The 13,175-nt window shown below is 36.3% G+C and overlaps 2 protein-coding genes across 4 annotated transcripts in view; one reads left to right on the top strand and one right to left on the bottom strand.

Annotated features, from left to right (window-relative positions):
• Positions 1 to 13,175, bottom strand: part of LOC119072744 (dipeptidyl peptidase 4) — a 124,318-nt gene that overhangs the window by 78,298 nt on the left and 32,845 nt on the right. The gene's annotated exons all lie outside the window — the stretch shown is intronic.
• Positions 5,264 to 6,576, top strand: LOC119072763 (zinc finger CCCH domain-containing protein 11B-like). The gene is made up of 4 exons (XM_037178058.1): positions 5,264 to 5,419; positions 5,547 to 5,640; positions 5,718 to 5,837; positions 6,017 to 6,576. Exons 1-4 carry the CDS (start codon positions 5,397 to 5,399, stop codon positions 6,215 to 6,217), a joined length of 438 nt encoding a protein of 145 aa, XP_037033953.1. The 5' UTR covers positions 5,264 to 5,396; the 3' UTR covers positions 6,218 to 6,576.

Genomic DNA, 13,175 nt, shown 5'->3' with positions numbered 1-13,175 from the left:
TTGAAAATTATCAATATTGCTGTTATCCAAGAAAAAAATCTTACGAATCTGTGAAGCGTAAAATTCCCACATAGTGCCTAGTGATGTGGATTTATTTGCCTGAAGTTCGGCTTTAAATTGCACAAGCCCAAACGCTCTGCAATGAATTAAAAAGACTCCAAAATACGTACAATCGAAGTCATACAGAATCTGATCTGGTAATATAGAAGTGAACACTGATGAAAAGAGTTGAAAATCTTACCTGTTGTTGCAGGTAACTTTGTCTATGTCTATGTTATCTGCTACAGCTGTATTTTCCTTATGAAAAGTAACAGCGGTGGCAACTATTGTAGGAGACAAGGTTACCTGCAACAGGTAAGATTTTTAATTCTTTTTTGTCAGTGAAAATTTGTGCGAGCAAGCTTTTTTATGTATTTTGCAACTACAAATTTACAAAATAAGATTAGTAAAACGTAAGAAGGTCTCACAAGGCAAGGTACCCGACCCACTCAAAAGGTGATGCCTAGTAATTTATTTTTGGCTTGTTGATCCAAAGTATATACCTCCAGTGTGTTGCTCAGCGGATCACAAACTTTATCGAAGCATTGGATGAATAAAAGATTTGTTATGTTGCATCCGTGACATTTGGCGTGATAATGTTGTCGGAACTGTCATATTACAGCAGGTAGAATAAGCAATTACCTTGGCAATTACACTCAATTAAACATGTTCAATTAAATGGGGACAGCGTTCCTCTTTCGTCAAAAACAGTATTTAATTTCCCGTTAAGGTATATTTTGCGTGTAATATCTATTAAAAGGGGCCTTCTTAATCGATTTTGAAGAATAAAGTAGAAATTGCAACAATTTCGGAATCTATATGTCAACGGAAAGGAAATGTTTCTGTTTTATCTGTTATCTGATTCAACGAAAAATGTGAAGAACTGTAGCTAGTCTTTATGTACAGTAAGACATCACAAAAGCACAGGCTGTAAGGCTTTAAATTATTCAATTCTCAGCTGTTGGTTCGAAATTCAAGAACAACTACATTGCCGTAGTTAGCCGGTTTTCATCACAAAGCCACCCATGTCATTCTATTCATCAGATCGTGGTCCACATTTGATCGGATCCATTCATTCGGTTCGCGTCTCTTATTTAGTAGTCTCGTTCTAATACTCGCGCAAGCGCTCGTACGCATACACGGCGCTTATAGACATCCTTATAGCAGCAATGTACAGCGGTTAATAAACATCTTCATATTAAAAAGTTATGTGGTACAACAACTGCTATGAATTTTTCATAAAGTTGTAAACTTAACAACGCCAACCATAAATTTTACCTTACGAGACATTCACGGTTGCAGTTTAAAATTAGAATTTATTAAAATCATGAATTAAAATGATTAGTTTCGGTGGTGAGCGTAAGCCGAACATACCCAATTTTATTTCGACAAAATGTTTGTTCTTTATGTAAAAACGTTAAATTTAGATGGCATTTATATATCTGAAAGTGGCGATAAACTCGCGACGTTATATGAAAACGTGATAAAATTGAATGAAATTTCTGAAAATTTGTAGGAAAATGTTTTTTTTTTAATTCAATTTAATTATTTCCAAATTTTACGTTCATTCATGATCGAAGTCAATGCACATTTATCATCTATGCATACTCGTTTCACTAGTCAAGGTGTTATTACTAATTTCACATACACAAGTCTGAATGAAGACTAGTTCCGATTTGCTTACGTTTTTCTTATGTTTAATCAAAGGGCCGTTGGGCACGTTTAAGAAGGTACGCTTCTTACAAAATCACTTCCCACTGCAAAAGTGAAAATGCGAATATCCTTTAAAAAGTGACTTTGTTTTCGTTGAAAAGTCGATTTATTGGCTGAAATGTGGCTCAAGTTTGGTACGACACGCTTCTTCAAGTGTAAATTTGTAAATATCCATACAATTGAAGCATAAGCCAGGTTGACCTGAAATTAACTTTGACCTGACTTGATCTGAATTTTCAGGTTTTTACCTGGAAACCTATCAGGTCAACGGTCAACCTGAATGACCAATTCTAAAATAATTTTCGATGTATCTCGTCATCAGGCCTATCTGATAACTGTCAGATCAAGTACCAGTGACGCCTTACATTATTTTAATCAATACTTTTGTACCATTCGAACGACAACTGAATAATAAAAGATAATAAGGATAAAATTTCATCGACTTGGGGTGGACTTCCGCTAAAATCGCTCCAACCCTAGGCATGGGCGATAATGAGAATGATTATCGATAATTATCGATAATTATCGATTATCGATAATCGATAATTATCGAGTTTTTTTTATCGAAAATTATCAAAAAAATATCGATAATTGATAATTATTGATATTTTGATAATTATCAAGATATCGATAATTCGATATATCGATATTTCGGTCCGAAAATCCGATATTTATCGATATATTCCGGTATATTCCGATTCATGACAAATTTTCAGGTAAATATCAAAATATCGATATTTTGATAATTATCAAATTTCGATATTTTGATAATTATCGATAATTATTAAATTATCGATAACGATATGATTAATCGATTATCGATAATTTTTTCCGATTGATATTATCGATAATTTGGAACGTCTCCCATCCCTATCCAACCCTTTACAGTGAAACTTATCCAAGGATGTTTTTACATGTTATAGTACTACAGAGGCTGGGCTCTCTCACAATATATACCATGTCTCGGACTTATGTCACTGCAGCCGGTTAGGGACTTGGGAAAATCACCCATTTTTTCATCTAAAATGATTGATATCACCAACAGGTCAACATGGACCTGGTGGTGTGTATACTCAAAATGTGCGTCTCTTCAAGGCCTACAAGCCTAGCTAAAAGAGTTTTTTCCCAAAATGGTTTTACTCGACTAATCGCGAGAAAACGATTGTGAGCCCCTTTTGGCAGATCCTTACTTCATGACCTCGAGCGTCGACAACAAAGTATATGACACCAAACGTAGTACCGGCTAGCTACGGTCATGTGCTTGAATTTCGAACCCACAACTGTAAATTCAATAATTCAAAGTGAAGTCTCGTCCTACACTCTGTTCGAAAGTTGTTCAAAGATTTCGCGATATCACTCTTAATTCAAACAAGGCATCAGAACAGTCGGAGCGTTTGCTGCGACTTAGCCCCGTACGATCCGTAATCCTATTTCGTCCGTAACCATAATACGTCCGTAGCCGTAATACGCCCGGAACCCTAATACGTCTACAACCCTCTAATGCGTCTGTTACCAAAATGCAAGTCAGGTTGGGAATGGTCAAATTTACTGAAAGTGTTCATTTTTAAAATTGCGCATGGCGCAATTACGAAAGCCCGTACGAAGTACCTCTCAAATAAAACCAACAATTTACGACATTATTTTATAAACCCAAATTTTTTTGCCAACTTTCCATTGGGTATTCAATTACCTCTCAAATAAAACAAAAACTAGCAAATCGGTTGAGATTTACTCGATTTATGTGCAAAAAACACTTAGGGCCGAGTAGCGGCCTTAGTGCAAGGGCCCAAATTTGAAACTTTTTTCGCCATCATTCTATTCGGCATTCAATTATCTCTCAAATGAAACAAAAACTAGCAAAATCGGATGAGATTTACTCGATTTATGTGCAAAAAACACTTAGGGCCGAGTAGCGGCCTTAGTCCAAGGGCCCTAATTTGAAACTTTTTTCGTCACGTTCTTTTCGGTATTCAATTACCTTCCATAAAAAACTAAATCTAGCAAAATCGGATGAGATTTACTCGATTTATGTGCAAAAAACACTTAGGGCCGAGTAGCGGCCTTAGTCCAAGGGCCCATATTTGAAACTTTTTTTGCCATCATTCTATTCGGCATTCAACTATCTCTCAAATGAAACAAAATCTAGCAAAATCGGATGAGATTTACTCGATTTATGTGCAAGAAACACTTAGGGCCGAGTAGCGGCCTTAGTCCAAGGGCCCAAATTTGAAACATTTTTTGCCATCATTCTATTCGGTATTCAATTATCTCTCAAATAAAACAAAATCTAGCAAAATCGGATGAGATTTACTCGATTTATGTGCAAAAAACACTTAGGGCCGAGTAGCGGCCTTAGTCCAAGGGCCAAAATTTGAAACTTTTTTCGCCACGTTCTTTTCGGTATTCAATTACCTTCCATAAAAAACTAAATCTGGCAAAATCGGATGAGATTTACTCGATTTATGTGGAAAAAACACTTAGGGCCGAGTAACGACCTTTGAGCCCTCCCAACAAGCTCGCGTTGCATCCTACACAAAAACAATGTTCAGCAACTTTGTTCTACTCGTCAATACCTTTCATTTGATATATCACAAGCAGCTATTACGTGCGTATTTCGGTAGATATCGTCGAAAGACTGAAAAACACCTATAGGGCCCTAGCTCTGGAAGGGCCGACCCTACCATGCCCATTTTCGAACTTGACCTTACTTTTGTCGATACCAATCGGGGAAAAAAAGAATTTTGAAAAAAGGTTGTGATTTGCTCAAGCTAGAGAGGTCACGGACGGACGGACGGACGGACGGACGGACATTTTTTTTATTGCGGATTCGTCATCTATGAACATAACCAAAAGCTTTGCCCTTACTGTCTGCTTCCAATTCGACGTGTTACAAACGGCATATTAATCTTATAAGCCCCCAGTACTTCGTACGGGGCTAAAAATTCAGAAGTGTGAATGTCAAAACACAATTGCAAAATACTAGGAATTTAAATTGAAGCGGACGTACGTCAAGCATGAGTGCTACTATAAAATATTGTACTGAAACTGGACAGTGTAGCGAACAAATTTTGGCACTGTAAAAAAAATTGGAACAGTACTCTATTTGGTAGCTGTCACTAAAAGCACTTTTGCTTGAAGTGCGTTGAACGGAATCATGGTCAGCAAAATATTCGTAAAAGCAACAATCCTAAATATCCTATTTTATTTCCCCCCCCCCCCCTCGAAATTAGAATTTTTAAAAAATTCCATTAAATTACAGTAAATTCCATTTTTTGCCAAAATTCCATTGCCAATTGGCATGTACCAAAAATTCCACAACTGCACTGGCAGTACTGGCTGTACTAAATAAACTAGAAAAATAAGACCCTGTTTTTCTTCATTAGAAATCCAAATTTAGTTTACCACAGGTTGAAGTATCCCGCCGAAAAATGTCTCTTCCATTAAAATGTTATGCAGCTGCACGGCCTTAACTTTATCCAAACAATAAGTGTCTGTTCCGAGAACCGAGTATTGGCTATATCACACATCATTGAAACCGATCGTGTTCAGCCAGTATTCGTTTGGACTTCATAATTAATACATAGACTGTGTTAGTTTCATATTTCTTTTTGCAAGAAAAAAAAAATTGTGAGAATAATTTCAAAATGCCGCTAATACTAGGCCATTGGTAACAATATTTCTTAATCGAATTTTATTCAATTAAATCATTTAATTCAACGAAACGTTGACAATATCCGCAGTGAAAAATGTCGAGCGACCGCGTGCTAAATTTTATTAAATTATTTTTCCAACAGGAAAATGGACAATTTCTTCGAACGTCCACGATATCAAAAGATGCCGAATCGCTTGCACGATTGCTACTTTTACTATTATTCGACATGCGTTAAGGTGACCATAATTTACATAATTGTTTTCGCGTATGGTTCCCCATTACTGAAACCAACTGTTTTCCGTTTACCGTTTAGGGAAAAAACTGTGAATTTCGACACGAACCGATTGCCCTTGGACATGAGACAATGTGCCCAAAGTGGATAGACGGATTGTGTTACGATAACAAGTGTAAAAATCGGCATATGTTTATCAAGGTATGTTTATTGTTAGCGAATCCAACCGGTAAAAAGTCGGTATGAAATTTACCGGTAAATGTTACGTTAACCGGTAAAATTTCACACACATTTCTTACCGGCTTAATTCACCATTTATTGCCGTATAGCGGCTAATTGGCATCATATTTATCGTCCTTCGTTTGCCCTTCAATTTTTAGAAAAATCGTTCTCGCATTCAATGCTACTTTGAAACTCAAGCAACTGGTTGCACAAAAGCCCATTGTGTTTTCAAACACAAACGAGACGACAGTGACACCGGCGACAATAAATGCAATCAAGTCGACTTGTCAGAGTCGGGTGTAGTTGAAGATGCATCTGTAGGTGAACAAGATGTATCGGTTGATGATACGAGCAAGTAAAGAGGTATGATGAGGAGGAACGTAGTGTTGCTGTTGCAGTTTTATATTTGATCGCTTTTTTAAGCAAGTGTTTTTACAATAACAAAAAAGTTTTTTTTTTATAAAAACAAAACTATCGGAAAATATCCGAAAATGTTTTATGCTAAAATAATGTAGCGAAACAAATCTAATTTTTTTCGGGAAGTTTACAATATTCATTAAGTTTCTAAGTTTTTATTGTGCCTTCAAGGTACATATACTTTATGCACGATCATGATATCGGAATGGTTTTTATTTTTATAAGTTCGCAAGTCTAACTTGCACGATGTATAAGAGATCATCTAAAGAAATGGATTAAAAAAAAATAATTAATTTGCCTCAGGAAAATTGTTTGTTTTTACATTCGTTCCTGTCACGATCAGCTGTAAATGTGAATTTTACTGACGTTTAGCATGTCTTAAGCATGTCTTAAGAGAGTTATGCCTTTGGTCGGCCCAAATTATTTGAATTCGAAATTTGAAAGTTGATTGAGTCGAAGTTTGAGGAGACTATTATTGGTAAATTTATTGGCCGAATTTTCTAAAACTTACCGACAATCTACTGAATTTCGGTAAATTTCCGTAAACCAATAATAGGCCATGTAACGAAAGACCTTCCATTCCTGATAACTTTACTTTTTCATTGTATGTGCGTGCCTCAATGACACAAACTACATCTACCGTACTAAGCGCTGAAAACTGAAGTCTCTGAACAGAAAAACAAGAATAGACCGGCTAAAGCCTGGTGAGGTCTTTTTTCTAATTTCTGTTTGGAACTACCACCTACCAACTATTTGACCTACCAAAACTACCACATTTTCGAATTGCAATGTTAACTGTGAGCTATCGGCGATCAGATAACAAATAATTATTATTTGCCTGGTGTCGATATGCTCATGGTGGCTTTGCAATTTTGAATGTTAATCCAGCTCGAAACTACCAACTACCAAAGCTACCAACTACCAAATTTTCGATTTATAAATAGGCGAGCATGTAGAATAATTTCGTCAGTCGGTGCGTAGTTCTCGAATAGTAAACATCTCTTCCCCAAAAATTACGTTTGGTAGTCAATTATAGCCTTGGTAGTCCAACTACCAACTACCAAATTTTCGAATTGCAATGTTAACTGTGAGCTATCGGTGATCAGATAACAAATAATTATTATTTGCCTGGTGTCGATATGCTCATGGTGGCTTTGCAATTTTGAATGTTAATCCAGCTCGAAACTACCAACTACCAAAGCTACCGACTACCAAATTTCCGATTTATAAATAGGCGAGCATGTAGAATAATTTCGTCAGTCGGTGCGTAGTTCTCGAATAGTAAACATCTCTTCCCCAAAAATTACGTTTGGTAGTCAATTATAGCCTTGGTAGTCCAACTACCAACTACCAAATTTTCGAATTGCAATGTTAACTGTGAGCTATCGGTGATCAGATAACAAATAATTATTATTTGCCTGGTGTCGATATGCTCATGGTGGCTTTGCAATTTTGAATGTTAATCCAGCTCGAAACTACCAACTACCAAAGCTACCGACTACCAAATTTCCGATTTATAAATAGGCGAGCATGTAGAATAATTTCGTCAGTCGGTGCGTAGTTCTCGAATAGTAAACATCTCTTCCCCAAAAATTACGTTTGGTAGTCAATTATAGCCTTGGTAGTCCAACTACCAACTACCAAATTTTCGAATTGCAATGTTAACTGTGAGCTATCGGTGATCAGATAACAAATAATTATTATTTGCCTGGTGTCGATATGCTCATGGTGGCTTTGCAATTTTGAATGTTAATCCAGCTCGAAACTACCAACTACCAAAGCTACCGACTACCAAATTTCCGATTTATAAATAGGCGAGCATGTAGAATAATTTCGTCAGTCGGTGCGTAGTTCTCGAATAGTAAACATCTCTTCCCCAAAAATTACGTTTGGTAGTCAATTATAGCCTTGGTAGTCCAACTACCAACTACCAAATTTTCGAATTGCAATGTTAACTGTGAGCTATCGGTGATCAGATAACAAATAATTATTATTTGCCTGGTGTCGATATGCTCATGGTGGCTTTGCAATTTTGAATGTTAATCCAGCTCGAAACTACCAACTACCAAAGCTACCGACTACCAAATTTCCGATTTATAAATAGGCGAGCATGTAGAATAATTTCGTCAGTCGGTGCGTAGTTCTCGAATAGTAAACATCTCTTCCCCAAAAATTACGTTTGGTAGTCAATTATAGCCTTGGTAGTCCAACTACCAACTACCAAATTTTCGAATTGCAATGTTAACTGTGAGCTATCGGTGATCAGATAACAAATAATTATTATTTGCCTGGTGTCGATATGCTCATGGTGGCTTTGCAATTTTGAATGTTAATCCAGCTCGAAACTACCAACTACCAAAGCTACCGACTACCAAATTTCCGATTTATAAATAGGCGAGCATGTAGAATAATTTCGTCAGTCGGTGCGTAGTTCTCGAATAGTAAACATCTCTTCCCCAAAAATTACGTTTGGTAGTCAATTATAGCCTTGGTAGTCCAACTACCAACTACCAAATTTTCGAATTGCAATGTTAACTGTGAGCTATCGGTGATCAGATAACAAATAATTATTATTTGCCTGGTGTCGATATGCTCATGGTGGCTTTGCAATTTTGAATGTTAATCCAGCTCGAAACTACCAACTACCAAAGCTACCGACTACCAAATTTCCGATTTATAAATAGGCGAGCATGTAGAATAATTTCGTCAGTCGGTGCGTAGTTCTCGAATAGTAAACATCTCTTCCCCAAAAATTACGTTTGGTAGTCAATTATAGCCTTGGTAGTCCAACTACCAACTACCAAATTTTCGAATTGCAATGTTAACTGTGAGCTATCGGTGATCAGATAACAAATAATTATTATTTGCCTGGTGTCGATATGCTCATGGTGGCTTTGCAATTTTGAATGTTAATCCAGCTCGAAACTACCAACTACCAAAGCTACCGACTACCAAATTTCCGATTTATAAATAGGCGAGCATGTAGAATAATTTCGTCAGTCGGTGCGTAGTTCTCGAATAGTAAACATCTCTTCCCCAAAAATTACGTTTGGTAGTCAATTATAGCCTTGGTAGTCCAACTACCAACTACCAAATTTTCGAATTGCAATGTTAACTGTGAGCTATCGGTGATCAGATAACAAATAATTATTATTTGCCTGGTGTCGATATGCTCATGGTGGCTTTGCAATTTTGAATGTTAATCCAGCTCGAAACTACCAACTACCAAAGCTACCGACTACCAAATTTTCGATTTATAAATAGGCGAGCATGTAGAATAATTTCGTCAGTCGGTGCGTAGTTCTCGAATAGTAAACATCTCTTCCCCAAAAATTACGTTTGGTAGTCAATTATAGCCTTGGTAGTCCAACTACCAACTACCAAATTTTCGAATTGCAATGTTAACTGTGAGCTATCGGTGATCAGATAACAAATAATTATTATTTGCCTGGTGTCGATATGCTCATGGTGGCTTTGCAATTTTGAATGTCAATCCATCTCCCAACTACCAACTACCAAAGCTACCGACTACCAAATTTCCGATTAATAAATAGCCGAGCATGTAGAATAATTTCGTCAGTCGGTGCGTAGTTCTCGAATAGTAAGCATCTCTTCCCCAAAAATTACGTTTGGTAGTCAATTATAGCCTTGGTAGTCCAACTACCAACTACCAAATTTTCGAATTGCAATGTTAACTGTGAGCTATCGGTGATCAGATAACAAATAATTATTATTTGCCTGGTGTCGATATGCTCATGGTGGCTTTGCAATTTTGAATGTTAATCCAGCTCGAAACTACCAACTACCAAAGCTACCGACTACCAAATTTCCGATTTATAAATAGGCGAGCATGTAGAATAATTTCGTCAGTCGGTGCGTAGTTCTCGAATAGTAAACATCTCTTCCCCAAAAATTACGTTTGGTAGTCAATTATAGCCTTGGTAGTCCAACTACCAACTACCAAATTTTCGAATTGCAATGTTAACTGTGAGCTATCGGTGATCAGATAACAAATAATTATTATTTGCCTGGTGTCGATATGCTCATGGTGGCTTTGCAATTTTGAATGTTAATCCAGCTCGAAACTACCAACTACCAAAGCTACCGACTACCAAATTTTCGATTTATAAATAGGCGAGCATGTAGAATAATTTCGTCAGTCGGTGCGTAGTTCTCGAATAGTAAACATCTCTTCCCCAAAAATTACGTTTGGTAGTCAATTATAGCCTTGGTAGTCCAACTACCAACTACCAAATTTTCGAATTGCAATGTTAACTGTGAGCTATCGGTGATCAGATAACAAATAATTATTATTTGCCTGGTGTCGATATGCTCATGGTGGGTTTGCAATTTTGAATGTTAATCCAGCTCGAAACTACCAACCACCAAAAATACCAACTACCGACTGAGAGCTACCAAAACTACCAAATTTGTGGAACAGACAGACGGACAGACAGACAGACAGACAAACCGGCCATAATAGGGTGTTTTTTCTAGAAGAAAAAAGACCTAAAAATGTCTTAACCATGGACCATGGTGATGGACTGATATGTACGTGATGGGCTCTCGGTCTATAATTGTCGAGATAATTGTTCAACTGAAATTATTTCAATTAAGAGGCATCGATGCTTTGCTGAAAAGCATACTTTTCAGCGTTTTTTAAATAATCGATTTTAGTTTACTTTTGATGATATCTTTTCATCAGAATCATTTGGACGATGGAAAAATGGTCGACCACAACAACGACCACGAATGTGTTAGCTTTAAATAAAAATTAGTTTTTGTTGTGGTCGTTTGACCAGCTCTGAGAAAAGTCAGCAGTCTAACGAAATTTTCATAAATTCGTCAGTTTTCTCAGAGCTGGTCAAACTGCTACAACCGAATCGATTTTCTGTTGAAAGCTAACTCATTCGACGTTGTTATGGCGGTCCCATATTTTTGAAAAAGGATTCTGGTGGAAAGATATCATCAAAAGTAAACGAAAATCCAGCATTTGAAAAACACCCAAATGTATGCTTTTCAGCAAAGTATCGATGCCTCTTAATTAAAATGAACAGCGGAGAACGATTACTGCAATTTGTATGAAAAATTTAATTCCACTCACCGTAATTTCAATCATTCTGCTCTTAAAGTGTTATTAAACAGCCAAACTATTCTCGTTTTTTTTTTTAAATATTTACTTAAAATTCAACTCCTGATTCAAGACATCAACAAATATTATGATTAAAATTTGAAGCTCCTTTCGGCTATGTGAACATTTCAAAACTAATTTCAAATACACACACTCTGCTCTGTGGTATATTTATGCTCATAACGCCCTTCCGTCAGAGGATCTATGATAGATTTGATGTTAGTTTTGCTACGGGATGTGTATGTTTTAATATAAAAAAACACATCATCGTGTGCTGTGCATATAGAAGAAGTTTGTGGCTACCGCAATCCACCATGATATTTCCTAAGGAAATTTTCCTTCACATTTCTATAAATATTCGTGGAAACGAAAGCATTTTCAATTATAATCATCGCAGTGAAGGGAGAAAAAAACTTTGGAACAACACACAAAAGTCATCTCGTGTAAAATCAAACCCTTCAACCGGTGTGTTCTTTATGCGAATAATAATCGAAAATGTTTCAGTTCTGCAAGCCGTTTTACAGAAAATCCCATTTCTAAAGAAAATTTTTATCGACATCACGTGAAAATTACATGCAGAAGTAGGTTTTCGAGCCATTTGAAAAGGTGGTAATTGCTTTTCAAAGTTACGTTTTCATCTAAAAGAGCAACGGATTTTGTGTGAATGAAACTTTAATTTGAAAAAAAATGGAACTGAGTTATGGAAGAGATTTTTAATGGGAAGCGTAGCCGTTCTACTTTTTTTTTTGCAACCGCTATTCACTGAATCGATATAACAACATTTTTGGTCTGTCTCAAACGATGTGAAAATAATTGGGATAAATAAATCAAACGTAAAAGAACTGACCGTCTTCCAGTTCTTTGGAGTTAAATGCTAAATGCAAGCAATCAGTATGCACAAATGCAATTAAATCGAACAATTTCTAAATTTAAATTGCAATTACGACAAAACTTGTCGCTCGCTATATTGATGGTAGCGTAGCAGCTAAATGTCTGGCGAACAGATATAATTACAAATTCCTTTTTGGCAAGTAGTTAATGGCTTTTTTCCATGATTATTCATTGCAAACTCAGTTAAACTTAACAAAATTTCGTTGTGGCTTTTCTTTCTCATCCATTCTATGTACAACCAGACATTGAATCGCTTCAAGTTTTACCACATTCGCATACAGCTGACTTTTTCGAGGACTTTTGGATTAAAAATTAATGGAGATGATCATTTTAAAGAGTGAATCAATGTTTGTCGCAGTTTAATTTAGTCTGTGTTCAATACCTCATTTTCAACTGTGAGTCGCAAATACTCAAAGATTGGCAATTTGATAGCAAAAAGGATTTTCTCTAAGAAAATCTTTTCTTTTTAAGAATTTTCTTTAAATTTAAAGAATTTTCTTTGAGGATTTACTTAACAAATGCTTTTGTTCTGATGTGACATATATACATTCAGTGTTGTCCGACAGAGCTGTTACTCAAAAAGCATGCACTCTGTGAAGGCTGTATCGCCCAAAACCACTTACAGTGGAGGTGTGACGCAAGTCCTGTTATCCACTTCCAAAAGAACTGATATCGGTGTAGGTGACACTTACAGGTTCGACACGCAAAAAGGTATGCGTCACAAATGGCAGCTGATGAGGAAAGTACGCGAAAGTTTTATCAACAAAAATTTCCCAGAAAAATTTTAGGAAGAAAATTATAATAAAAAAGTTTGCGTCAAAAAGTGGCAGATGATTCGGCTTTCTTCCGTTTGAATTCCAATTTTTAAAATTTTCCTT

Source organism: Bradysia coprophila (genome assembly GCF_014529535.1).
Source record: "Bradysia coprophila strain Holo2 chromosome IV unlocalized genomic scaffold, BU_Bcop_v1 contig_84, whole genome shotgun sequence".
Taxonomy (NCBI): Eukaryota; Metazoa; Arthropoda; class Insecta; order Diptera; family Sciaridae; genus Bradysia; species Bradysia coprophila.
Note: the sequence above shows the minus strand (reverse complement) of the source record. Positions and strands in the feature narration are given on the sequence as shown.